The sequence below is a fragment of the Pelecanus crispus genome, chromosome 11 (assembly GCF_030463565.1).
Source record: "Pelecanus crispus isolate bPelCri1 chromosome 11, bPelCri1.pri, whole genome shotgun sequence".
Classification (NCBI taxonomy): domain Eukaryota; kingdom Metazoa; phylum Chordata; class Aves; order Pelecaniformes; family Pelecanidae; genus Pelecanus; species Pelecanus crispus.
This window is the reverse complement of record NC_134653.1, coordinates 30121826-30149462: the sequence shown is the minus strand read 5'-3', so window position 1 is coordinate 30149462 and position 27637 is coordinate 30121826. Positions and strand designations below refer to the sequence as shown.

Sequence of the window (27637 nt, the reverse complement as noted above, 5' to 3'; positions counted from 1 at the left end):
CACAGCCACCCCAGTGTGGCAGCAAAGCCTCTTGCAATGGGCAGAGGTTTGCCCCCCCCCCCCCCCACGCAGCTCTTGCTCCTCTGGCCCCTGGCCACCCCAGTGTGTTTTTGGCACCCTGTCATTCTGCATTGCTCATCTGGTGGGAGCTGGCAGCAATATCTTGATCACACACAGCTCTGGCTCTTGCATGGTGCTGGGTATGCAGGCAGGGATTGTGCCGGAGGGCACTGCTGGCACTTGCTGGCACTGCTTGGCACTCCTGGCAGCTTAAAGTGTGTTTGAAGCATGTTTTGGAGTGATGAGGAGGCTGCTAAGACACAACTGGGATGGGATGGCATGGCATGGGATGGCATGGCAAGGGAAGGCATGAGATGGGATGGCATGGGATGAGCAATGCATGCTTTGCTGAGGGTGGGGGTACACATGCTGTGCAAGCCGGGGCAGCCCTGGTGCACAAAGCAGAGCTACCACTGCAAGCTCGGTGCTGGCATTTGTGCCACACAGGAGCTGCAGTGCCATTGTGCATTTTCCGATTCAACCCTGGCACAGCTGCTTGGGCTGGTCAGGCCTGAGCACCCACCCAGCATCTCCGGGTCTCTCCATTTGCAGAGGACGAGTGGCAAGTGCGCTTCGACTGCGCGCAGACGGAGATCGCCTTCCTGCGGAAGCGGCTGGCGCAGCTGGAGGAACGGCTGGAGTCCGAGCTGGGCACCAGGATGGGGCTTGAGCAAAAGGCAAGGGCTGCTGGCTCCGGGGTGTGGGAGGGGACAGGGGTTCCCCAGGGTCATGCCAAGGAGTGGGGCTGCTGCTGGAGCAGGTTGTCCTCTCCTTGCTCCCAGGGCAGAAAAAACTTTGCAGGGCTGAGGCTTGGAAATGCAGCCGTTTGCCGCTGATGCTCTCACTGACCAGGGGAAACCCGCTGTTTTCTGCTGGTTTGAGAATAAATACCCCAAAGCTTCTTTCAAGCTTAAAAAGTTACTTTTGTGCCAGAATATGGCAACATTCAACCTTGGTCAAGCCTGAGCATGAGCAGAGGGTGGAAAGCTGTGGGGTGGAGAGGGGCTCAGCGGTGTGTCTTGGTGGTGGTCTGGCTTTTGGATACTGGACTGGGTTGTGCTTGCACCATCTGTCACGGAAAGAGCTGCTAATGTAAAGAGCTGGCAGTTCCCGAGCTTTGCTATGAGGACGAAAAAAGCCAGCGTGCTTCCCTGACCAGTGCCTGGGAGTCAGGTCACTTCCCATAATGATACAATAAAGACATTATTATTATTCATGGTACATTAAAAAGTAATAGGAAAAGCAGCCCAGTCTTAGGAGCTTGGGTAAAGCAAAACAGCCCATTTGCTTTCAAATAGTTAGTTTGGAATTACAGGCTTCATTAATGCAAGATTTTGCTTATTTAAAGTCATTGCTTAATGACGCCATTCTCTGGCTGGCGAGAGCCCTGCATGTTGCTCTGCCCCAAACACGGTGCGAATCCTTGGGGGATCCGGCTCGTTCGGTCTAGTCACTGCCTTTTGCAGCAAAACGGGATCAGGCACCCGCCCCTGGGGCAGCTTCGCTGACTCAGCAGGAGGGCTGGGGTGCTGTGGGCACACAGGAGGGTACCTGGAGTGTGAGGGGTCAGGGCACCTAAATTTGTCCTTGTTTGGTGAAAGATCTCTGGGTGAACCACCCCCTGCTGCCGGAGCGGGGCTGAGCGCCGGGTGGGGAGTGGCTGCGGGGTGCGTGTGCCATAGGGTCCCTCCGCCACTCACCGACGCCTCTGCCCGCAGCTCGGTGAGGTGCAGGCAGCATGCGAGGCAGCCAAGAAGGTGTCCCAGCAGCTGCGGCGGCGGTGCAGGCAGCTGGCCTGCGAGCTGGAGGACGCGCGGGTGCTCGCCGAGAGCCAACAGAGCCGCAACCACGAGCTGGAGAAGAGGCAGAAGAAGTAAGGCTGGTGGGAGCACCCGGGAGGGCTGGGGCTGCTGGAGCAGGAGGGCAGGGGATGGGGATGCTTAGGGTGGCTTCGGGTGAGGAGGTCCTGGAAGGGCTGCTATTTCTGCCTACTTTGACTGCTGGAGGTTGCACCAAGCCAGGAGGTTATTTTTACATCCCGTTGCTGTGTGACTGTAACACGCTTCCATAATAGAAATCACTCCCAGTGCAATGCTCGGTGGCACTGTGGGGAGGGCTGCCTGGGGCTCAGAGAGCGTGCTGGCTCCCGTGTCACTGGGTGCGGGGGCACCCTCGTGCCGGCATGTCCCAGGCTTCGGTGTGCCCTCGGCGCAGATGTGCCCGCGCTGGGAGCGCTGCTGGCAAGCTGGTGTGGAGGAGAGGAGCTCTGTAGCCAAGAAATGACCCCTGGCGTTTTAATGCTGCCATTTGATACCAGTGAATGAAATAGGTTTTCTGCCCAAAAATAGGGTACCAAGACCAAGCAGGCACCGAAAACATGGGAAATCACCAATTGCTTTCTTTATTTCTTTTAATTTACACTTCATTGCCGGTATTCCCTGCTTGCCTGTGCTGAGATGCTGACTGTGGGCTGGGGCTTGGTCTGACCCAGAGGTATGAAGGTGCTGAGAAGCTCCAAGGATTATTGCTCCGAAGTGCCAAGGCTTCCTGAGCTGAAACCAAACCCTCGGTGCGGCAGAGCCCCAGCCAGCCCTGGGGATGGAGCTCCCTGCGGTGGCGGGGAGCAGAGGGCTGCTGCCCACAGTGGCAGGGGGCAGAAGGCTGCTGCCCACGCACAAGAACATTTTGGGGTTTTTTGAGTCTGTAGCAGCCGACTGCAGCAATTATTTTGCGCTCTGCTCTTGGCGACTGCCTGTGTGCACATCACTGCTGCTCCATGCTGTCCACTTCCCACGGCTGGCACTTGTGCGGAGTAATTAGGGATTCACACAAGGATGGCAGCACTTTGCAGACAATAGGCTTTTTTTTTTTTTTTGTCCTCTCAAAAGCACTTGGAAAGTTCAGTGCCAGGAGAAGCAGCTTGCTGCAGGCTGAGGCTGCCTCCCTGCCTGCCTTGGCACAGCTCCCCCGGCCAGGAGGCAGCCGTGCTGCTGTCGCAGACCCGCTCGGGAGAGGTAATGTGTGTTTCCCCTTCCAGGTTTGACCTGCAGTTAGCCCAGGCCCTGGGAGAGTCTACCTTTGAGAAGAGCCTCCGTGAAAAAGTGTCCCAGGAGAACACCAGCATCCGATGGGAGATGGGCAAACTTCAGCATAGCTTAGAGGTAAGAGGGAAGTATCCCACTTTGCTGCATTATATCCAGTTTTGGGAGCAGCTCGCAGAGCAAAGCCATTATCTTTGCAATTATAGCAGAGGCAATCAGGCACAAACGCGGCAACTTGATTCCAATTTCTTTTAGCACAGTTCTAGGATGTGCCTGATGTATTTAAATAACATTATCCTCTGCCAGAAGAAAGGCTATCACTTTTTACAAGTGATACCCATCCCATGGTTTAGTTAATTAGGCCCACACTTATTTTCACTGAAGTCACTCGTGCTCTTCTTCACACCTCTACCCGTGATCTCACCTGCAAGAAGCCGCAGGTGGGACGGTGCTGCACCGGGTGCCCGCCGAGCCCCCCACATCGTCAGGAGCACGATGTGCTGCCAGCCACCCCAGGCAGTGGGGGCTGCGGGGAACCCCTGTGGGGGACAGCCCGTGGGAGGCGGAAGGTGAGGTCAGGAGCAAGCGAGCAAACCCAAGAGGGAAAGGATTGCTTGGGGCTCATGGTGGCGATGGGGCTGCTGGTGCGGGGAGGGGGCTGGCCACTGCCTGCTGCTGCTCCGGGGTGTTTCTGATGATGCTGTTGGAAACGGTCTGGGTTTTAAGAGTGAGGTGCATGTGCAAGACCCCTCTCCCGCATCTGGGGCTCGGCTGCTGACCTGCCGCTCTGCCCCTACCGAGCAGCAGAAGGAGGCGGAGGTGGCCAGCCTGGCGCAGCGGGCAACCATGCTGGCCGGCCGGGTGCAGGAGCTCAGCACCCCCAGTGCCCTGGATGCCCGCACCGTGCCCGCGCTCAGGAAGCAGCTCTGGGACCTGGAGGCCAGCGCTGCCGAGCAGCGGAAAGAGCTGGAGCGGCAAACAGCCGCCGTCGATCACCTGGAGCAGGTAGTGTGGCTCCCACCCGGGCTGGGGCTGGGTGCTGGGGATGTTCATCCCTGCACCATCCTTGTCCTTCCGGGGTTGTGTGCAACCGCTGTGTGTTCATCTTTCAGCTCCATCAGAGGCTGGAGCTGGAGATAGAGCGGATGAAGCAGATCCACCAGAAGGAGCTGGAGGACAAGGACGAGGAGCTGGAGGACGTGCGGCAGTCCTGTCAGAGGAGGGTAGGTTGGCGCCGGGTGGGGGGACAATTCTGGGTGCTCCCCAGGGCTTCCCCTGTCCGCAGTGCAGAGGAGGAGCCATTCCCGGGGTCCTTCCTCCCCAGGGAGCAGCAGGGTGGGTGAGCGCTGCTTTCCCACCACCAGCCTGGCATGAGCCCCGTCACAGCCCCGGGGTGCAAAATTAGGGTCTGGGGCAGGCGTGAGTCCCTGGTACAACAGAGGGGCTGTCAGGGATGGCGCACGAGAGCCATGTGTGATGCAGCGCACGGGCACGGTGCTCTCGGTAACACCAGTGTCACACCAAGGGCACCAGCTCCAGCCAGCTAGGCCTTCACGTTTGGTGCTAACAAACAGAAAATACCCTTTCAACAAGGCCGCGAGGTTGGTGGCATGCAAACACAAATTCCAGTTTCTTCGAAATCCATGGATTGTTTGATTCAGGGCTGTGGGGCTGCATGGTAGCAGCCAATTCCCATTAGGCCTGGGGCATACCTGGCTGTCGATAGTGAATTAACATTGCTGAAGCTTAATGAAGCGGTCAGTGGGGCTTTGCATGCACTATTTTAGGAAGGCAGGACAAGTGGGAAGGCAAACGAGGCAATCTCTACTCCTCCTGCTCCTGTCAGCACGTAGTCGTGCCCTAAGCCGTAAGGCTCTGAGTGCCGGGGGGCTGCCGCCGGGTGCCGGTGCTGCCGTTTCCCACTGCGCTGCCTTCCCGTGGTGCTGCCCTTCAGCTGGATGGTGCAGCAACAGCTCAGTGCTGCTCTCTCCCCCTCTCCACTGGCCGCTTTTTGCCGAAGCTCCGGGCTGGTTGCAAGGACACGTTGCTCGCGGCTCCTCCTGGGGTCCTCCCTGCCCTTCTGCACCTCTTGTCTGTTTTATTGCCCTGTGCAGAGCGCAAGGTACTGCTGGCATCACTAAAGGAGATGCAGTGCCTTGCGGCTGCTCTTGGCCAATGGGGGAAAGTTCATCCTTTCTCTCCTTCACCCTGTGTGGCCTGAGTGTCATTTCCCAAATGAGTAAATGGCAGACACACTCCAGAGAGCAATTGATATTTAGCAGCCTGCTCCCGTTTCCCTCTTAAACCCTGTCTCTGAGCAGCAGCTGCGGGTGCAGGAGGTGGCTGGGGCAGGGAGGGCTCCGGGGATCTGTGCCAGGGTCGCAGCCTGGCACGTCCGCTCCTGCGGGCACAGCTGCGCAGCTGCTTGCAAGGGGAGGGGCGGGCTGTGAAATGGGCTGGCTTGCTTTGTTAACACGTTTCCACTACCACCACCCCCAGCTGGACTTGCTGGACGTCTTGCAGCTGCGCGGCAGAGCTCTGTCATGCCGCCCCGGGTCCAGTTCTCTCCTGCAAAGCACTTGCCGCTGCTGCAGTGCTGTGGGATGGTGATGCTTGAGCAGAGGAAAAGGCAGAGGGATGCAGGCTCCTGCGCTCAGTACTGGCTCTGGGGGTCCCTTTGCTCCCAGGAGCAGCACAAATCCTGCCTTTATGGCACGCTCTGCCCTGTGAGGCCACTGCCACCTCCTCACTGGTGGGGAGCTGGAGCAAGCAGCGTGCTGCCTGCCTGTCTCATGATCACGGGATGCCTTGAGGAAACCTGGAGGGATTAGAGCTGACCCTCTTCTAGTGTGGCTGAAGGCCCCCTGTTACTGCTCCAGAACTCCAGGGACAGCCCTGGAGTTAGCAGTCCTCCTGGACTGCTAACCCTTGCTGCTCCTGGCCTGGAGCAGTTGCACTGCCTGGGGGGTAGCAGGGGCTCCCAGGGATGTGGCCCGGTCCTGATCCCCAGCGTTGGCTGCAGTGATGGGAGCCTTCAGTTCTCACCCTCTCCTCGGGGCTGCCCGGCCACCCAGGTCCCCGCTGTGGTGGTGGCTGTGACCTGCTGGCACATGGGGCTTTGGCAGGGGGTGGCCGGGCTCTGAGCATGGCTGGGGTTGTCTCCCGCACACAGCTCCAGCAGCTGGAGATGCAACTGGAACAGGAGTACGAGGAGAAGCAGATGGTGCTGCATGAGAAGCAGGACCTGGAAGGGCTCATCGGCACTCTGTGTGAGCAGGTAAGAGGACGGTGCCCGCCCCGGGGCCAGCTTGGTGGGGCTGCTGGCAGGGAGAAGCGTGCTCCGCTCTCCTTGCTGCTACCTCCTGGCCAGCCAAGCCACTTCTCTGGCCATACCCCGGCTGAAAATGCTGCCCGTAAAAAGCGAGCGTGAATGCATGCGTGCCTGTGGATAGCACGACAGCTTGTCTGTTCACGCACGTGCAGCCAGCTGCGATGCCCTCCATCCCTCACCTCTTCCAAACGCCACCAGTCAGAGCAGCGGCGTGTGCTGCAGCAGGCACTGGGTGGCAGGACGGTTTCGGGACTGTGGGCATCATATAGGAGACAGCCAGTCCCGCTAAGGACCCACGGAGGGGAACTGTTCGCTTCTCTACAGGAAAATTATCTAAGCAGGGGGAGGCATCTGCTTTTTGCTTGTATTTTTATGAGAGTCAAACAAACCCGGACTAACACTAGAGCAGCTCCAACTGCCCAGAAAAGCAGTTTATCAGATTCTGCTCTTTGTAGAGGAATTCTGTCCCAGGCACATTTGTTGAACAAATCCTTTTTCACCCTCTAATGTGTCTGTGGCAGTGATTGAAGTGCACGTAATGGGAAAAGCACACACAGCTGCTCCCTGTTAAATTAGAAGGCGAGGGGCTGAACGCAGCCTTATTGAACAGCATTTATCGTCTCGGGCATCACTTAGCATCGCCGAGCAGCCAGGCCTGGGGGCCATCTCATGCACCAGCTCCTGCTGAAGGAGCTCTGGTGACAAAGAAAGGTCCCTCCTGGTCCTTGCCTGGGGCCACGGTGCTGCCAGGGCCGAGGATGGTGTCAGCCTGGCATGGTTCAGAGTTGCCATCTGGGTCCTGCTGCACCCCAGGGCTCCCCAGAGCTCAGCAAGGCTGGGTTTGTGCTGAGGCCGCCCTTGCACAGCCCCCATCACATTGCAATTCACCCTGCACGCGCAGGAGAGGAGGAACTGATTACCTGGTGCTGCAGTAATTAAGCAGCGCATCCTCCGGCCATTGGCACAAGCCTGCTGGATTTCGCCATTTCACCGGCCCTGGCAATTGCATGTGTTCATTAAACGGGATGAATCTGGGAGCTTTGCAACACTGAAATGGCGGGCATATTTCAAGCAGACACAAAATGGTCTGACGAGGCTTATCCATAACATCCCTCCAGCTCCTGGCTTATAAAATGTTTTTGGAACTGTCAGGATAAATCTTGCTGTATAAAAGCAGGGTATTATTATAACTGCCTCTCAGTCCAACACGTCCCTCTTGTTCGGTGGAGGAGAACTAAGATGGATGAGGAGGCAGCAGGAGCTGCATGGAGCAAAGGCGAGGAGGAAAGGCACCTTTTCCTTCCCGGGACTGTCCCCAGGCGCTGCCCGGCCAGCCCCTGGCTCCTGCCAGGAGGGGAAGGGGAGATGGCATAGTGTATCTGGGTATTGCTACAGTGTATGCCAAATACAACTGGCGCCTTGAAAGCAGGTATTAAATGAAATCCCGGCTTTGTAACTTAAAAAGCACCGGGCTGCAATGGTGGGAGACAGCAGCGGCTGCCATACCTGCTGCTTCCAGTTACGGTACAAAACCCATCGTCTGTGGCAGCGGGCAGACCCTGAGCTACAGGAAAATTATGCTGAACGGCATCCAAGATACAGTCTGTAGGGATGGCAGGGATAACAGCAAGTCTGCTGTGCTGCAGTGTTGTTATAAATGCTCTGATTTACAGTGGACAGTGTGCTTCAGAGCAGTTTATTAAAAAAGGCAAAAAAAAGCCAACCCAGAAAACTAATTAAGGAAATGGAGATGCCAACAATCTCTGGTTCCAGCAAATACCAGCCAGCTCTAAACCAGGTTACAAGGTCAAATCCGCACAATTAATTTTAGCCAGTGAACAGAAAATAGGAGAATGGGTTTGAAACAAGAAGAGCTGTGGAAAACAGACTAAATGGAAAATGCTCTTATACTTCAATTAGTCTGAAATCAGGCACTGAAACCATGTCCCTGCTTATTTGGTGTTTTTCTAATTCTTTTATCCTCGTAACCATGGTTGCTCTCAGCTTCGGGGGGGAGTGTAGAGGGGTGTTTTTTAGGGTGCTTCCTACTTCCCTTCTTTAAAAGGCTTCAGAGTAATGTGGTGGCACCACACTGCCTGGGGACGAGCCTCCAAAATCACCCAGCAGTTATTTTCTGCCAGCACTGCTGGGGGATTCACGCACGAGAGATTGCTGCCTCCCGCACCGAAGGCGGCGGCATCGGTTACGTCCCTCTGCAGCTGATGGGAACTCCAGATGCTTTGCATTAGAGATATGTAAATAACTCCTAATGAAGCTTTCCTCATCAGTGTTTCACTTTTTTTTTTTTTCTCTCTTTCCCCTTTGGGCTGACTTTCTCCTGCCTTTGTCACTCTTTTCTCCAAAGGGGTGGAGGGTTTTTTCTGGCTTTTTTTTTCTTTTACGCAATGACTGTTGCATTTGCTGTGCCAGCTCTTGGCACAGACATTGGACCCGCATCTTCTGGGTCTACCCCTCTCTGACCTTACCCCTGGCCAGCCTGGTTTCCCAGGGGGTTGACAGTGCCTGGTGGCTGCAAGGACAGGGCACTATGGCTTTGGGGACCTCCGGTGCCTGCCTGTGGCCCCCGGTCACGCAGCTGGGCTGTCCCTCTGGCCACAGGTGTGGCTCACTGGGCAGGCACGTGGCTGATGGAGAGCAGGGGTGGGCTAATGTTTTTGGAGGAACAGCTTTCTGGTGGGGAAAGAATGTGGTGTTTCAGTGGAACCGGCCAGTATTGATGTGTATGTAGTTTATTTTCTTCGTTTTATTTAACTATTAAATTATTTTTATTTGATAAAGAGGGAAAATTGCAATATCAATACATAGATATTTAATATCTTCTTGCATCGTGACTTCAGCATCACCAAAATGTTTCCAAATTGGTGGGTTTTAGATGTTTAATTTTGTGGGGAATGTCTGGGGGTGGGACAGAAAGGTCCAACAGAGGTTTTGTGGGGCAGCAGGGCTCAGGACACCCCCTCTCCTCTCCCCAGATCGGCCACCGTGACTTTGATGTGGAGAAGCGGCTGCGGCGGGACCTGCGGCGGACGCGTGCCCTGCTTGCCGATGTGCAGCTGCTGCTGGCAGCCCCCGGGGAGCCCAGCACCGGTGCCCAGGAGCTGGAGCGGCTGCGCAAGCAGGTAGGTGCTTTTGGGCAAGCGGGCACCTCCCTGCCCCTTGGAGCATCACCCTTTACCTTGGCCAAGAGGAAGCTGCAAGAAATATTTACAGATCTGGTTTTAGTTGTGTGTGGGGCGAGTGGTGATCCTGTGCTGTGCAAGCATCGCGCTGCCCAGACCAGGGCGAGAAGTGCCTCTTGTGCTGGCGAGGGTTGTCTTGTAAGGAGCACTTCTCTGTAATTAAGCCAACAGTGGTTAAGTATTTTTTTCCTTTTTTTCCCCCACAATCCTGTTAATTACCTTCTGTTCAGTGCGTTTTCTATCTGTCTAATAAGGAGCTCCAGAGGCGCTGCGTTCAGGACGTGTTGCCATAGGGATGCTGTAAGGCAGGAGCAGGGATCGCAGTGGATTTGCCATAGATTAAGCGCAGTTCACAGCCAGCGCTGAGCAACCCGGCGAGCGGCTGCAGGCTGGTGCGTGCTTGTGCCCACCACGCCACTGACCGGGGATGGTCTCAGCCCTGGGGTGAGCTTGGGGTCCGCGGGATGCCCTGCCACAGGACAGGGGTGGCACGGGGCTGTCCATCCCCAGGCTGGCCATGCACGTTCATCCCGCAATGCTGAGCACCGGGGCTGAGCTAACGATGCTGGTTCTCCGAAACCACTCAGTAATTAATCTGTACTGTACATTTCCCGTGGAAACAAACTAATCGGGAGGCATGAGTGATTCCAAAAACATACATATATAATTGAGATAATAGTTCTGCATAAATAACATCTGTGAGCAGCAGCTGTTCCCACCTGTGCTGAGAGAGAAGGGGAAGGTGAGCTCGGCCCGACATGGCCGACAGAATGCCCATGCCCGTGCTCATGCCCATGCCTGTGCCTGTGCCCATGCCTGTACTCATGTCCGTGCCCGTGCCACAGACCTGGTCGGCCAGGGCAGGGAATGGCCATGGCTGGGGCAGGCAGCAGGAATGGCCATTTTTGGCACTCGTGAGTTCCCTCTTAAACATTATTGAGTTAATGCTGTAACGCTACACTTAATTAATCCCTCAGTATTTCCTGAATCCTGCTTTGGAGCTGGAGATGATGCACAGCCCCTGCCTTGCTCTTTCCCAGCCCCTGGTGCCCTTAATGGGGCTGGGCCCTAGGCTCAGCGCCAGAGCTTGCGGCAGCGAGCTGATGCCAAGGGACCCCTTCCACGTGCTGATCCGAGGGACCAAGCGGCGATGCCGGGATGCTCGCTCTGCCCAGCGAGCGTGGCCATCCCCATGGCGTTCAGCCACGTCTTCCTAGGGGATAACACCGTGTTCCCCAAGCAGCCCGGTCCCCGCAGTGAGGCAGGCTGGCGCAGGAGGTTGCTTTCTCTTGCCTGTGGCTGCGGTGCCGTGCGGTCTGTCCCCGGCTCCCTCCCGGCTCCCTTGGTGGGTGGCGTCTGCCCAGCTGCCTTGCGCTTCGGAGAAGGAGAGCAGAAAGCCTTAATATTGGGAATGTTGTATTTTTGCTGCGCTACCAACACTGAGACTCTGCATGCGTTAAAAATGCCTCATGATTATTCCGTCCTTTAAATTTAAATGATTTCTAATGGCATTCATGACGACTTTCTCAAAAGCCAGTACATCCTACCACCAGCCCACAAACCTCCACAAGAATAAAAACTTTGCTAAAATGCTACATTTCCGTTAATCAAAATCCATATGGCTGGAAGTATAGCATTGTTTCTTAATAAGGCTGAAGCATCCATTTTACGCAGGTATTTAACAGATGGTGTAGCACAGCAAACTAATGTTGTTCAGAAGTTCATACATTATGCATTCTGGGGGGGGATTTCAATTTATTCTTCCCAAGTGGGAAAATTCCATTACACGAAGTGAAATGGAAGTTGGTATTTAATGAGAGGTCCTGGAGATGCATTTCTCTCTGATTACACTATCTGGAGTTTTAGTGTAATCGTGGCAGGGGAAAGGCCAGTCCCAGGGGCTGGTTGTGGGCGGGGTTGCTTCTGGAGGGGCCTGAAGCTGGGCAGGTGGAAAAGCCCTTGGTCATAAATCCAGCAGTCAGTCAGATTGGCATCTTTAACATCTCCTGGCAGCTATCGCTCGGGTCATTTCAGTAACGGCTGCCTGAGCTTTATGCAAAACATAAAGGCTATTTTTCAGCTGGTGGAAGAAAGGGGAACACGGCATGTGTCACTGTGAGAGTGGCTCTGCAGATGTATGAATAGACTGGCTAGACAATCCATCAACATGGGCTGAGTTTGGACGCAGGAACATCATTTTAAATAACAGTTTTGCAGGATTCAAACTGCTAAATGTCTCCATGCCAGAGCTTTATATTTCCCATGGTGAGCAGCTCCTGGCTGGCACTGCAGCTGAAGACCCAGTGATGTACAGGGTTATTTCTTCCCATCCGTTCCTTGGTTCATGCAGGGGTGGCAGAAGGGCTTAGAGAGGGAAATGGTGGTCCCAGGAGGCAGAGACCAGCCACCACCCCATCTTCAGTGGTGGGCTGATGGCACCTTGGGGCAGATGGGTGTTTGCTTCCAGAGGTTTTGCTGAAGTTGCTGGTGGGAGCCATCAGTGTTGTGCCTCGTGGCAATGGAGGACATGTTCTCTGCCTGATTTTCTCACTGAAGGAGTTAAAAATAGGGGTGGCTGGGAAGTGGCCATTCAGAGATCGCACTGTGCCAGGAATCATTGACTTTAAGCGGAAAATGATTTCCATTTCCTTTGCAGATTAGGCACTGAGGAAGCAAATTACCTGCTCAGCTTTTCCAAGTAGGTCTCAATCACCCCAAACAGTTGAGGGAAATGAGCCAAGGATTGCTCCAGTTACACCACTTTGTAATCCCCCTGTTTTTGAGGGCAAGAGTGAAAAATGACGAGTAAACCCTGAGAAAGTAGCCTAAAATGCTCAAACTCTCACCGTGGTGTGCAGTGGCTCCGGTTGCCCCTGGCAGTTCTGCATCCTCTGCAGGGGAACGGGCACCGGGCATGGCAATGAGCAGCAAGCGGAAGGGTATAGTTTTCTTTTTCATAAAGAAAAGAAAGAAACCCAAATGAGCAAGGGAAGGAACTGGATGTTCAGGTACAGCCTATGTAAACTCCTCCGTCCTGGCGGTGTGAGTTTTTGGGATGATACTGCATCTTCCAGATATTTGCAGCCCATTTAAGATCACTGTAGTCTTAATGGCTGAGCTATAAAACCCGAGAGCAAATTAGCATTTATAAATGTGATATTCCATGTGTATTTGCAAATTCAATTTATGCCACATGAAAAGCCCATTTGCAAACTCCGAATCATGAATTGCTCTAATCAGGAATTACATGTAATTCACATAATTTTGCAAATTAACGATTCTAGCTCTACCTCAGCATGGCAGTGCCAAGGCAGAGTGTGGATGTGCAGGTTGAGGCACTCACTTCAGCGCTCAGCGGGATGGTCAGTGGTATTAGGATCCATGGTTAGGTGTGCCGGGAGCTGCCAAGAAAACCCTGCCGCACCAGCTGGGAAGGGAAGAGTTTTCACTGTAAACCAGGAGCAGACGGGCTGAAGAGCAGCACAGATTTTAAAAGGTCGAGTTTCCATGTGCATTATCAGGGGAAAATGCTCTGGGGGTGAAGTGTAAATAGACGTGGCTGTGTGGCAATGGGAACAGCATAATCAGCATGTGGTTTCTGCAGACACCGAGCACTCTAATTATGATCTCCCTCAATTTTTCCCAGTTGGAAGAGAGCGAAGCAAAGTGCGTGGAGGCCCAGAGGTCCCAGCAGACGGCAGCCCTGGACCTGGAGAAGTTGCACACAGAGCTGGAGGCCCTCAGCAGAAACAAGACCCTGGTGCGGAGACACAGCCGGAGCTGGGGAGACGGGAGGGCAGTGGTGTGGTCCTACCTCCTCGTGTTTGATAGTAGTAATCAGCTTTTTTACATCAGCAATAATCAGCGTATTTACTAAATCACCCAGCCTCTTTGGGAACAACAGCCCCCGGGTGGCTTAATGGATGGATAAGGGTGCAGCAATGGATAGTAAAAGGGTGCAGCATCCCATAGTCCCCCTCTGCAGATACGCAGGAGCTCCCTTTGCCTCTCCTGGTGCAAGCACAGGATCAGAGGCTGGCAGCAGCGTGTCCCAGAGGATGCTGTGGTCCGGGCCATGCTGTGCAGTGGGTTGCCCGTGGGATGTGCAAGCCAGCAGCCCCGTGGGTCCTCCCACAGGTGGATGAGCAGCTGTGCCAGCTGCAGCATGAGAGAGCCGACCTCCTGAAACGCATCGATGAGGACCAGGAAGACCTGAACGAGCTCATGGCAAAGCACAAGGCTCTGATCGCCCAGGTAGGAGCCGGGGCAGTGGAGGCTGGGCAGTGTCCTCTTTCCCGGGAGGGTGCCTGGAAAACCCTGCAGACTGGCTGAGAGCACACAGCAGTCCCCATCAGTGCACAGCAGCTTGGGGATCCCAGGAAGCTGATGCTGTGATGAGAGGAAGGAATGGCTCATGGCTCCATCTCCTCTCACCCATAGTTTTGAGTCTTCTTTCAAGAGGTGTCTTGGCTTTAGTTTCAATAGTTGAGAAATTCTATAGCATCCCTGTCTGGATCCTTTTGTATTCTTTCTTTCACTGTGTTCTCATGCAGACCTTAAAATGTGCTGACAGACAGCCCTGGGGCTTTCTGTGCAGTATCCAGACTAAGGCAGGCTCTCCCAAAGGATTTTACCTGGAGCTGAGGGACCCCAAGGCTCCCGGTGGAGCAGGGGTAAGCTGGCGAGACTGATAATTCGGTCTGGTGCCCCTTGCAGTGGTGTTACGGAGCCGGGAGTCTGTATCTGAAAGGGCCCTGAGGACAGAAATGACCTTGACAACATGGTTTCTGTCCTGATCTGCAAATATTTGTTTCAAAAATTAGGAAAGTTGCCTTGAGTCAGGAGAATTAAGCTCCTCCAGTCCAGCGCAGGAGCAGCGCGCTGTTTCGGTGGTAGGAGGTGCAGGCACAAGCCAGCCTTCGGCACTGCACTCCTTGCGGCATGTGCACTCTGCTCCAAATCCTTGGGTCTGTTCCCACTGCTGGGCTTTCTCTTTCTGCAGTCAGCAACGGATATCGCTCAGATCCGGGAGCTGCAGACGCAGGTGGAGGATGTGAAGAAAGAAAAGCAGAGCCTTCAGGAGAAGGTAATTCCTTCCCACCCCGTTGCACCCAGAGCTGAGGAGCAAGAGCCACCTGGCCGTCCTCTGACATCTCTGTGCCCGGTGCACACTGATGCCCATTGTGGATGCCATGTTCTTGTCTGAAATCAGATCAAGTCTGATGGTGGTACAAAGCCATTTCTCCTTTGTAATATCATTAGGTTCCTCTCCTCTTCCTAATGCGCTGTGCTTGCCCTCGAGAGCAGCACAGTGCAGAAGCCGCTGTTTGCCTGCTGCATGCCCACAGCCCTGACTCTATGGGCAGGACAGGGCCAGGATGGGCTGCGGGGCTCTGCCAGCAATCGCTTTGGGTGGGAGAAAGCTTCCCCTGGCAAGGCTCTTGGGACAGAGAGCCCCACTTCTCCATCCTCCCTTCCCAAGCTGCTGGTGCCGTGGCTGGAGCTGCTCCACGGGTCCAAGCAAGCTTGGGATGGGGCTGACCCCCGGGTGGGCACTGGCAGTTGCTGCACTGCCTCGCCTCTGCGGCTGCACTGGCCCTCCTGGAGTGCATGGATTTAATTTTAAACACATGAGTAATCCCATTAACTTAAGTGCTTTATTGGAATGTGGCTAAGTTGCCCAGGAACCAGAAGCAGGACTCGCTCCCTCCAAGGCGGAGCAGGTGGTGCTTTAGAGATAGGCCAGATAAAAGATGACGAATTCCCTTACTTCTACGTCAAATACAAAATCTGAACCAGACTTGTACCAGGATCGCTAAAAGGGCAGTTTGCTTTGGAGATCTCAGTGTAATGGCTGAAGAAATGACAGTGCAGGCAGCTTTCCACACAGGGGCAAATTGTGAATTTTTATGCCTGCCGTCCTCAAAGAGTTTGCTGAGAGAGAAAAGCAAGAGATCCAGACATGTGTCGTCTTGCTGGCACATTTTTCATTCAAAAGTACATGTCAGTGTCATGCGTTTATTGTGTGGTATTAACAGCAGGGAGTCCTTCAGGAAGCCAAACACAATGCTTTTCCATAATGCCTGGCAGCCTAAGCCAGGTCCTGCACCATTCACTTTGTCTCAGGAGCCGTGAGGGTCCTTGGTGCACATCACACCCAGGAGAGGGACTGGTGGGGGATCTACGAAAGGGACTGGGAGGTGTTTGTGCGGGCTGGGGGCCAGGAAGGTGCTAACAGAGCCCATCCTCACCCAGCTGCAGGCAGCGCAAGCAAGAGTGGTGCGCCTGGAGCAGTGCCCAGCCGAACGCTCCATCGTCAGCCGGCAGGAAGCCCGCATCCGCGACCTGGAGAGCCAGCTGGACTTCCAGGCCGTGCAGATGAAGCGCTTTGAGGTACCACCTCTTCACTGCTCGCAGAGGGAATGCGGAGCCACGGGGAGATGCAGCTTGCTTGCAAAAGGCGGGCGCAGCGATGCCACCGCCTTGGCTTTGGGGGAAGAAGCACCCAGCAAGGGGTGGGGAGGGATGGGTGGGGTCTTCAGCCAGGTCTCCTGTGCTTGCAGACAGTCCATATACTTCATGCCACTGCCATTATCTGTACCTGCTTTACTGCGGTGTTTATTGAAAGCCAACAGTGGGTCCAGTGCTATAAACACCTGGAGGAATATACGGTCCCTGCCTCCGGACACAGAGTGCGGTGTGTGCTGACTGCTCAGCACATCCATCACAGCACCTCTCTGACAGGCATCCCTCTGCTCTGGCATTGTCCAGAAGTCAGGACATCAGGCTTGATCGCAATATTTCACTGTCCCCATTAATCAGCATGTCTGCTGGTGCCCCAGGATGTGTTTACTGTCACTTCTTCCTGGAGTTGTGCTGCCTGAACAAGATCAGCCCAGGGGCGAAGGAAAATATTCTTGTGCCCCCAAAGCAGCAGCTGGCTCCGTGGGAGCCCTGGGGGACATGGAGTGGCCATGGGCGATGGTGCTGCCTGCTGTGGTGGGTGCAGGGATGGGCTGGGGTCACTGGGGTCCGCACCCACTGCAGGCAGCTGCCGCCACTTGCAAGGTTTCAGGGCGATGCTTGATAATGGTAATCATAGTGACTGGCCCTGTGGCATGGGTCAGGGAGGGAGCGCTCTTGGCATCGCTTAACGCTCATGGAGAGCTTGGTAACTCCTCACCTCCATCTCCCTTGCTTCACCTCGTGCCCTCCTTGCTGCTTCCCCAGGTGCTGGTGCTGCGCTTGCGAGACAGCATCATAAAGATGGGCGAGGAGCTGGAGAAGGCGGCCGAGTCGGAGGCACGGGAGAAGGAGAGCACCCGGTACTACCAGAGGAGGATGGAGGAGATGAAGGCTGACATGGATGAGCTGGTGCAGAGGGAGCTGGAGTCCAGCCGCCGGCGAGTGGAGCTGGTAAGGGGGTGCTCCCCGGCGGGCTCACGCAGCCCCGGGGCCATGGTGGGGGTTTGCTGCTGCTGCGGGTTACCTCTCCGTAACCTGCAGATTGGCCCAAGGGTCCCAGAAAAGTAATTTTCTGCATGGTGCTTTGTGTGCTCTGTGTTTGGAGATGGAGCTGGCCAGTTTGCTGTTAGCTGGCCCCTGCGCAGGTAAGCCATGTTTCCTGGGCTGCTCCCCCATGGGTGCCCTCCCACGGCTGCCCTGGGTCGTGCTAATGGCGGGTGTCAGCTCGCCTTTGGCGACCGGAGCCGGGGAGCACTCAGAGTGGCACTGAATTGCTTCGCACCCCTCCACAGCCCCAAACCATTGAACCGAAGCTGTTATTGAGGCACCTCGCGTTTCATTTCTCCATGGCCGGGCTGGCAGCCTGGGCAGTCCCTCTGCTCCATGTTTTGTTCCAAGGAGATTGCTTTGCCCGCGCAGTTCTAAGAAACGCTGAGAAGTTGCTCAGGCCATTCCTGCACCTCCTTGTGCTGGTTTTTCCTTATGTCGGGCAGAACCACAGCAGGGCCGAGCGCTTCCCCGGCACGGGGAAAATGCCCCCTCTTCCTGCCAGCCCTCCATGTGCTGAAAGCCAGCCATGTGGCTCGGCGTGCCGGGGCTCAGCTGAGGTGCCAGTTCCTTGTCACGCTCCCAGCCCCAGCCAAATAAATCCCCTGTGGCACAGTGGCATGTCAGATGGTGCCGACTAGCAGCTAACCTGCTCTGTGCGCGCAAAACCCCAACAGGATTTGGAGTATGGCAAAAATAGATTCACCTTCATTTTACAGTCCTCTATGAGCATCTCTTTTCAGGTTGTTTTTTTTCCAGTAAACAAAAGGAAAGCCTTGCTTCCAAGCAGTAATTGAAAGATATTGCATTTCTGCTGGCAGCACAGCAACATTAGAAGCAGTTATTTTATCAATAATCTTTTATTTAACAATCAAGGAGATTTCAGCATTTATTTCACCCTGAGGCTGCCAGCCTTTCTGAAGGGAATGGTGCTTTAGTGTGAATTATTCCACATCCCCTGCCTGCGCCGTGAACAGGCTTTGTCCTTGCTCTGCCAGCCTGAATCCTACGTGCTCACGCGCAGCTCTGGCTTCTGGGACACCCTCCCCCGGGCACAAAACGAGTCTCCCCTCTAGGTCAGAGTCATGCAGCCGTCGATGCTCTTCAGAGTCATGAGATTTTAAAACCAAACGCTTTGCTGGGTGTGCCCTGTGTGCCCGCCAGCCCCGGGCATGCCGAGCGGCTCCCCGGGCTGTGGGGCTGCCCGCCGGGCTCGCAGCAACCCACCCCGGGGCCGGATCCTGCCGCTTTCCCTGCGGGCACCAAGCAAGTGCTTCAGTTGCTATGATAATTGTGTGTTTATCGCAGCTTTGTTATAAATGCAATGTTTTGGAACACAGATGTGCTGTCTGTTAGGGTACGGGTGGGTTCTTTTAACTGTAGTTTTGTATTTGTGCATATATTTTTAGAAGCTTTTTGAATGTTTCATATGGGGATGTGAATGGTGGGTGTAGCAAGATACTTGGTCTTCTTAGCACGCTTCTGTTCTCACAAATGAAGTTTGCAAAGAAGTCTGAGAGGGATTTTAGAGGCATCTCCCTGGAATAAGACACAAAACCCCATAAATAGACAAACTCATAAGCCAATATGGAGGGGTCTGGCTTTATCCAGACACCCGGACATTTGGGGTTATCTGGCATCTGCTGCAGCAGGAGGAAGGAGCCAGGCAAGCCCTGTGGTGGGTGAGCTCCCCCAGACACAAGCCCCAGGTTTCTCCCTGCCAGCACACGGCGGCTGGTCGGGGCGATTGCTCCATGGGAACCGGGGCTCCGTGATCCTACTGCGGCATGGCCGTGTCGGGAGCCAGGGGCTGCCGCACAGAGCATCGTAGTGTTCCCCGGGAGCAGAGGAGTTCCCCCAGACTGTGTGTACTCTTAACAGCACTTAAATAAAACATCGCGGGAGAGCTGTGATCGCAGAGCCCAGCCGTGCTTGTTGAGTGGCTGTCGGAGAGCATCAATAGTTAATAGAAAGCCACTTATGGCTCTGCTCCTGTTAAATCCCCCATCAATTATAAATACTGCATGAATTATTCACTTAACATTACTTAAGTCATGGTCTGCACCTAACAATTTTTTAAAATTTATTTAAATAAACAGTCACGAGGTTGTGGACTTGCCACACACTGTCAGGGCCTAAGCAGTCCATTGAGGAGACAAATTCATTGTACAGATTGGGTTAGAAATCCTGCCTTGTTTCCTGGGGTCCTAAGAGCTGGTGCCCATATATAAGGTATTTTATTCTCACAGCCTGTCTTTATCAGTGGTGGAGGCACTTGAAGATCCTGTCCCACTGTCCCCGTGCCTTCAGCCAGGCTCAGAACAGCTATTTTTACGCCTCCCTCATTTTTGACCCAGCTTTGGGCAGTTGGGAGCCAGACTCATGCCATTCACAGGCAGCAGGGAAAATCCAGCAAGAAGCAGGCATTGGAACTGGAGAGCTGGCTGCCAGGCAGATGGCTCTGCCTTATGAATTTTGTAAGAAGAATGGGTTTTGAATGCTTTCCAAGTCCAGTGCCATCGCAGCGAGGGAGGTATGTTTTCTAATGGCGGGGGTAGTTCTTGGCCCTGGTTGTCTCTGTCTTTGCTCTGGTTGCATGTACTGAGTTTCCTCCATGGAGCTGTAGCTCCTCTTCTGATAAAATCTGGATCCCAGCCTGCAACAGCTCCTCATTTCTCAGCTGCTGTGCTGACACCCAGAGCTTGAAAGGCTAGACCCAGCTGCCTGGTCTCCTCGGGCCACAGCAGAGACTGAGTCATAGCGAGAAGCGAGAGATGGATTTCCAACTTAGAGTCAATCCTGGGGAGCTTAAAAACAAGCCCTGGTCTTTTCACTCATCGTGTACGCACACGCGCTCGCGCTTGTCCCGATACAAGCATCCCCTGGTGAAGCTGCATTGTGCAGTGCAGGGAAGGATGGAGCAGGGGCTGGGACCAGGCATCTGGGGCCAGGGTGTGTAGGGTGACGAGCTGCCATCACCGCGGCTGGGACCAGCCACCGGCTGGGATTTCCCTCCTGACACTGCTGTTAGGGCAGGATGCTGCTGGGTGCGGGGCATGGCTCCTGGCTTCATCCTGGCGATGATGCTGGAGATGGGTAGATGGTCCATCATGAGCATTGGGGAGGCAAGGGTGCGTTTGCAAGAGGCCTTGTCTCAGCTGGTTTGGGTGTCCACAGCCATCACTGGAAGCCCTGGGCAGAGGCAGGGGCAGGACAGGGGCAAGGGTGCTGCTTGAGGACCCTGTCCCATGCCTTGCCTTGATGGGGCTGTTTTCACAGAGCTTCTGGCAGAGCATCTCCCTTCTTACCTGTGGATTTGCTGCAGCAGAGGGGAGAGATGTGAATTGCTAACAAGTCAGGATGGACTAATTCCACCTTTTAGACAATAATTCTTCCAGGAGGTGCCAAGCAATAGCTAAAAAGCTTAAAGAAGCTCATGTTTCTGTAAGGAGGTACCTACAGCTGTGCTGCTGATGACTGAACTGCCTCTGCAGCTTGGATTTCACAGGAGAAATCAAGCGGCTGCTGGAGGCTGGGATGGGAGCTCTGGGATGGGAGCTCAGCCATGGGCAGGAGCCCCAGGGTCCCTCCTGCCCTGGAGAGCCAGGTGCCTGCCACCCATGCGGGGCACCTTGCCGAGGTGCCCAGGGAAAAGCAGGGGCTGATCCTGCTGGGATGAAGCCCCAGCTGGCAGAGGTACGTGCCGGGGAGCCAGCCAGACTCACTGCGTCTCCTCCAGCCGCCCTGGACTGACAGACAGATCTGCTAACCTCCCCCCCCCGAGCCCCTGCTGCTGGGGCACGCCATGGGGGGCTTGCAGGCGCTGTCTTAAAATCAGGTTTCTTTAATGAAGCTGTGAAATTCATCAGCATAATAATTAACTATTTTACTGAAAACTGAAGTACAGGTGTGAAGATATTCTTCACACTTTTTTTTTTTTAAAAAAAAGGTGAGAGTCACAGTGTAAATAACCTTTTTTTCTTATGATGGCAGATCTTTGTAATGCAGCCCTGTTATTGCCACGCAATGCAGCATGCTGTAGCACATTACAGCCTGATCTCTATGCTATTTTTTTTCATTTGCAAGCTTTAAAGATTTTTTGGTGCTTTCAGTGAACTTGAGAAGCAAAGTGGGAGCAGTTTGTGCTTCCAGCCAGGAATGCCACACTCCTGCCCAGGCAAACCTACGGCTCCCAGCAAGGTCCCAGCCAAACCCTCTGATGTCTCCACAGCCCTTGACCCCAGCACTGCCCGTGCCTGGGTCTTTGCAAGCTGCTCCTGTCTTTAAAAGCTAATGACTTTGACTAAGTGTAATGATAATTATCATCAAAGGGAGCCAGTCTTTAGAGGTGAGGTTGGGTGATGGAGGAGCCACGAGTGAAAACTCGACCGTACGCGCTAATTAGGCCTGTTGTACAGCAGGCATGTGAATTCTGGTTTGCTATTAAAGAAGTAAATTCTTCAGGAAATCATCAGCACTTGTGGCTGCTCACACCAATTACTGGCAACGCCGGTGTTTGTGAGCTCAGAAAGAGCCGCTCGCCCTGTCTCACTCGAGACTTCAACGGCGGAAATTTTGTCACTTCAAACTTTCTGAAAACCTGCTTGTTAATTGCTTAATTAAAAATAATAATGATTGATGAATGCTGCAGGTGTATGCTAAATTATTCAAATAGAAGCAATCCAAATTGGACTAATTAGATTACACTTCACTTCAGGTGGATGGGAGCTTGCAAAGGTTATGTTGTGACAGCAGAACCACAAACAAAAATAAAAGACGGCGACGAGGACGTGGCGCTGGATGCTCTGCGGTGCCTGCCTTGGCATCCTTTATAGTCCCATAAATTATTTCTCTACTGTTTTTGCTTAGCTCTTTTTAACTTGTCTTCAAATGCTTCCGAGACAAAATTAGATGAAAAAGAAACTCTTAAGAAAAAGAGGTTTTAGAAATCCTTTTCCAGAGAAGCAATGAAAGCGAAGCCAGGATGTGGAGACACCAGGGTGGGGGGACAGGGGTGGGAGGTAGGGAGCTGCCAGCTGAGCTGTCCCCTCTCCCCCTCTTTCCAGGTGGGCTCTGGTCAGGGGCTGAAATGCCTCCAGCTGCCCGCTGGTGCCCCTTGTGCCATGCAGGCTGCCAAGGGCTTGAGCATCTTTTTCTGGCTGTTGGAAAAGACCGCTGGTGAACCACGGGAGGATGCCCCAGCAATGCTTGGGGAGATGGTGGGCAGCGGGGTCTCACCTGCCGGCTGTGCGGGGGCAGAGTGGGGCAGCAGCCCCCCCTCCGGAGCGGGGACCCCCCCGGGAGCTGCCAGCCCACGTCTCCTCCTGTCTTTGCTGGCTGTCCTTGCTGGTGCAGAGCCCACACTTGTCTCGACCTCTTCTGCCGTGGCGCTGGCTGCCTGCTGGGTGACAGCCCTGCTGCCGTGCGGTGACGGTGGCGGGGTGCCACGGTGCCGGGGGCTGTGGTCTCACCACCCCTCCCTCGGCTTTCTCTTGTCTGGGTCCCCACGAAGTGGCAGCGATACTCTGCCAGCAAACCTCTTCCCTTCCAACCCCTCCCAGTGAGAGCAAGTGGTGCTGTGAGAGGGGCCGGCGGGCAGTCTGGGGGTTGAGGGGCTTTGCATAGGACGGGTGCAGAGGGGCCGTATGAAACACAGGGAAAGGTGACCTGCAGGCTAGATCCACTGCTGAGCACTCAGCTCTGATGCGCGCAGTAGGAATTAATTTTTTTGTGGTGTAACTCATGTTGTCAGGGTCTTTCTAGCATGGATGCGCAGCAGCATCCTCCTGCGAGCCCCCCGAGGTGAGGGCAGGAGTCCAGGCTGTGAGCACCAGCATCTCAGCATGGGTTTGCTCTGTGCTGACCATCGCCAAGCAAGCTCCCATCCCTCTGGTCTTGAGAGAGCTTTAATTCAGGCTCCCTGTCATCAGAAATTAACCTCAGCTTTCCAAAGTAAATGTTTTCGACCTGCCAGTGGACGGGTGCTGTCGGGTTTTGGCAATGCTGTGCTCTGGGGCGATCTGTCCGCCGATATGCTGTGAATGGGAGAATCTGATTTGGAAATGTATGCAAAACCAGGCAGAACATATATTTTATTTATTGATTATAAAATATACATTGGCTGGGGTTTCTGGGCTGGTCAGGCTGTTTTCTGCTGTGCGTGACTGACTGGTTTGGTGGAAGGAGCCAGATATGCTGATGCCAACAGGGGCTGGGGTTTAATGGCAGAGGATGCTCCTGAGCCTGTGTAGCAGAAGTGCTCTCAGCCCCTATTTGGGAAGCTGGTGCACCTTTTCCTGGGCTCACAGCTGGTGCCACGTCCCTGTCTCTCCCCATTCTCCCGGTGCCATGGCCAGGTGTGTAGGCAGGTTCCTTGCTGGTCGGCATGATGGACACGGTAGGGCTGCACATGAAGTGAAGGACTGTTAGTTCTGCTTCACCATCTCTGGTTTGTGGCAGTAGCTGTAGCCCCTTTCTGGAGCGCTGGGGCTTTTTGCAAGCCTGGTATCTGCTGTTTTGCAACGGGAAAGGCAATAATCCTTGCTTTTTCATGGGAGAAGGAGGGAGCATGCTTCCAAGGGCTGATGTGAGTGGCTGATGGGGACCCCTTTGGCAGTGCAGTCCTGCACCCAGACCCTTCCCGGTCAGCAGCTCCGGTGCTGACCCCTGCCCCAGCAGCTGTGGTCTTCCTACCCTGAGCGAGCAGCTGCCCCCCGTCTGCAGGACACCTTTTGGGGAGGTCCCACGGGGCAGCCCCGGCACTGCTCCTGGCGGGCTGTGGGCTGGCAAGAGCAGCCCGGCTAAGGTGTATGTGTGTGGTTGGGGATGAAATCCCGCCACGGATCAGTTTGCCGTGCAATGCCTATTAGATCCCTATGGAGGCTAAAGAGTAGCAGAAGAAATCTCATAAACAGTTGGAAAATTGCTGCCTTACTCCCCAGGCATTGTGCAGCATGAGGACGGGTGCTCCAGCCTTCACCTCCTCCTTGATTAGGTAGAAAGGGCTGATTCCCCTGGCAGCTGTTGCTTTATAAGCCCCATTCATCAGCGTGGCTCCTCTGATTGCAGCCCCCCCAGCAACCATCCAGGTTCCCCATCAGCAGCAGCACCAGCCAGGGCACAGGGGCTCTGATAATGGGCCATTAATGATGAATAATGCAGGCAAAATGACAGGCAAGTCACCTTTCATCCCCCCAGGTCCAGCTGTGGTGTGGCGTATCACTCCGGTCCCCGGCGGGCTCTTGATCAGCATTGTGCATAGTTTCTCGCACGTGGTGAAGGGCAGCGGCCGGCTGGCTCTGGCTGTGGCAACCGAGCCACAATGTGCAGGGAAGCCGGGAAGTGGGGGAGCAGGTCTCTTCATGCTCGGGTGAGGTGGGGCTCTGCCGAGGGTGGAGGCACTCGTGGGGTGCAGCAACGCTGTTGCCTGGTGCCTCTGCAGCTGGGTGATTTCCTTGACTCCCAGCTGCTGCCCAGGGTGGGGGAGGATGGACTCATCCCTGCGGTCCGGCTGGATGGGGAGAGGGCATGGCCGTGGGTGCACCAGTGCTCGCTCTGCTCCGTGCAGCGTTTCTCTCCCAGGCGGTGCTCCTGCTTCAGCAGAGCCACATGAACAGGCGGGTTATGAGTTTTCTCAATAATATATTCTCCCCTTCCCCCCCGCCCCCCCCCCACCTTTTCCACTCAGAGGAAACCAAAAGCCAGCAACGCTTGGCAGTTCATCCTGAATGAGGATATAAATGCTCAGACCAGTTGCTGTATTAAAAGGGAAAATGCTTCTTGCATTTACATTTAGATTGAAACGTGTGTCAAAGGTGTCTAATAGCTCCCTGGGATAGCAGTGGCCTGATGCTGGGACGATTCTTGCCAGTTTATATTACAAAGATAATTTTTTTGCATTTCAAATTTAATTATATTGACATAATTAGTCCCTTCCTTGAGACAATTGTATGGTACAGATACTTTATGTTTGAGTAAAACATGAAGCGCCTCCATGCAGGAGACCTGGGATCGAGCACTGGGATGGGCAGGACGTGGGGTTTGCAGCCTCCTCCCCACTGCAGTGCTGTCGCTATGAGCACAGAGCTGATCGACGTAGCTGCTCTGTGACTGTAAGCACGAGCCTTTCTATTTTCCACTGATTTGAGCCCAACATGCCGAGCCACGCGTTTACTCAGGGCATTTCCCCTCGCTCTGCCCTGGCCCGGCCATGGCGCTGCCGATCTCCTCTTCCTCCTCCTCCTCCTCACTGGCTGCAGCATCCTTGCGAGCTGCGGATGTGCTGAGCCCAAGCTGAAAGGCAGGGCACAGAAATCGAGCGGTACCATTTCTCTTCCCCACAACTTCTTGCTGCAGATTTATATCAGCAGAATTCACTTTACGGTAACGCCTGAGCTCCGAGCGCTAAAATTCGCTTTGGGCATAGGCTCGTGCAAGCCACTCGGCAGTGAGAGAGTGTGGAGCAGCTCCAGATTGTTCTCTGAATGTGACTGGCGCTTTCCTCTGCAGTTAATCAGCCCAGGTACCTGGGGCGATGGCGGTGGTGATAGTACCTCCGCTGGAAGGAGTCTGTTTTAGCAACATCAGTGTGCTTGGGCCGTGTCAACTCTAGTTAAGAAACAGGTATTTTCAGGCTTAATTCAAATTGCTGCTCGTGTGGTGTGTGGGCAGGGGACCTCAAGGTTACCCATGGTGCATAGTCCTCACGGCCATCCAGTCCCCAAAGTGCCCCCAGTGCCCTGCGCAGCCCCCTCCCAAGGCTGCCAGGCTCCTCCCTGCTGTGCAGTGTGGGTGCCATGGACCACGGGTGCCCAGGGACCGGGGCATCCCTGAGGGGAGCTGGGCTCCTCCCTGATGTGCAGTGTGGGTGCCACAGACCACGGGTGCCCAGGGACCGGGGCATCCCTGAGGGGAGCTGGGCTCCTCCCTGACGTGCAGTGTGGGTGCCATGGACCACGGGTGCCCAGGGACCGGGGCATCCCTGAGGGGAGCTGGGCTCCTCCCTGACGTGCAGTGTGGGTGCCATGGACCACGGGTGCCCAGGGACTGGGGCATCCCTGAGGGGAGCCAGGCTGGAGCCCAGCTTGATGGCACCAGCCCCATGATGGTCCCATTTCTTTCGGCGCTCCCGCGGCTGTTGTGCGGCAGGCAGCGGGGCTGGGGGGACCCCACCAGCCGCTGGGACACACCGTTTGCGGCTCTCGCAGCTGCACCCGGGGGATTTTGCTTGTCAGCAGCCAGAAGAAGCGGGGTCGGGGTGCCAGAAGGGGTGCGCGCTGCTGTGTGCCCGGCTGCCTCCCTGCCAGTCACTGTCAGGTTAATAATAGCAGAACGGAGGAAAGGAATTAAATGCAGCCACTGAACTATATTTAATTTGCGCTGTATCCTGGAGCCGAGGAACTAGTTCAATAGAGACTCTTATCAGCAGGTTTGAAGGGTTGAGCTTTTTATCTAGTGGTTGTTTTACTGCCTGGTCTTGCAGTTGCAAATAGCTGAATACAGGCATGTAGCCAGCCAAGGCCTGGGGCTCTCTCCCCTTGGGCTTTTCTTCTCTCAGGGGTCAGCGTTTCACTGTGTGCCCCCTCCTCAACCCCTGGCCGCTCGCAGGGCTGGCCCCGGCATGGGGAGCCTCTCTGCTGCCTGGGCAGTGGGCCATCCCCACGCAACTTGGAGCCATTTCCACGACAAAATGGGTCCTTTCCACCCTCTGCATTTGCCTGAGCCAGGAGGGAAGCAAAGGGCTCGGAAGCACTGAGTTTCAGAAAGCTTCTTGGCAGCGTTCAGGTTTTTACCAATATCGGCGTGTTTCCAGAAGCAACTGTGATGCTGTGCAACCTGAACTGGGATATTTCTTTGCATGTTTTTATGAACTGAAATGCCCTTCCCCTCAGGCCCGCACGCCCAGTGATCCCAGGGCTTTCATTATTTACTCTGACAGTCTGCCGGCTCCTGCGCCGTGGCCTGTCGCAGCCCGCGCTGCAAATCATCTCTCACCTTGTCACCACTGAGATGGCAAGTTTACAGCTGGCAGCTTCAATCACAGTGAATTTGCAGCTCGCGCTCGCTCTCCTTCTCTCTCTGCCATGTGAAGGTTTAGAAAACCGCACGAAGGTTTCCTTCCTAGCTGAAAGGACTTGGAGTCCGATGAACACAGCGGTGCACAGCTGCGGCAGGCAAGCAGTGCCGGGTCGGCATCCTCTGCACCGTGAGGCTGCCTGGCCGCGGGCGATGCTGGGTCCACATAGCCGTACGGGTTGTGCTGCTTGTGCAGCTTTCCTTCCCTGTAGTTGGAATTATGAATGGAGTTTCTGGTTTTTCTTATCGGCTCCAGTGTTTCTGGAAAGGGCTTCATTTCCAAGCAGGTGTGTGGTGTGTGTGAGGGGAGGAGCAGCCCTGAAATGCCGGGGAGCATCCCTGCGGTCCGTGCCCCGCTCTGTCCCTGGCAGGGACATCATGCTCTCACACCAGGTGCTTTTACATGTTCCACATGGGGT

At 54.8% G+C, this 27637-nt stretch overlaps 1 protein-coding gene across 1 annotated transcript in view; it reads left to right on the top strand.

The window, feature by feature from the left end:
- MYO18B (myosin XVIIIB) overlaps positions 1 to 27637 on the top strand; it is a 76152-nt gene that overhangs the window by 36532 nt on the left and 11983 nt on the right. Inside the window, exons 27-38 of the mRNA XM_075718415.1 lie at positions 613 to 737; positions 1779 to 1933; positions 3098 to 3221; positions 3906 to 4106; positions 4214 to 4324; positions 6274 to 6378; positions 9426 to 9572; positions 13279 to 13392; positions 13770 to 13886; positions 14635 to 14718; positions 15888 to 16025; positions 16863 to 17048. Of these exons, the coding sequence (XP_075574530.1) occupies positions 613 to 737; positions 1779 to 1933; positions 3098 to 3221; positions 3906 to 4106; positions 4214 to 4324; positions 6274 to 6378; positions 9426 to 9572; positions 13279 to 13392; positions 13770 to 13886; positions 14635 to 14718; positions 15888 to 16025; positions 16863 to 17048 (1607 nt within the window). The remainder of the gene's footprint in view (positions 1 to 612; positions 738 to 1778; positions 1934 to 3097; positions 3222 to 3905; positions 4107 to 4213; positions 4325 to 6273; positions 6379 to 9425; positions 9573 to 13278; positions 13393 to 13769; positions 13887 to 14634; positions 14719 to 15887; positions 16026 to 16862; positions 17049 to 27637) is intronic.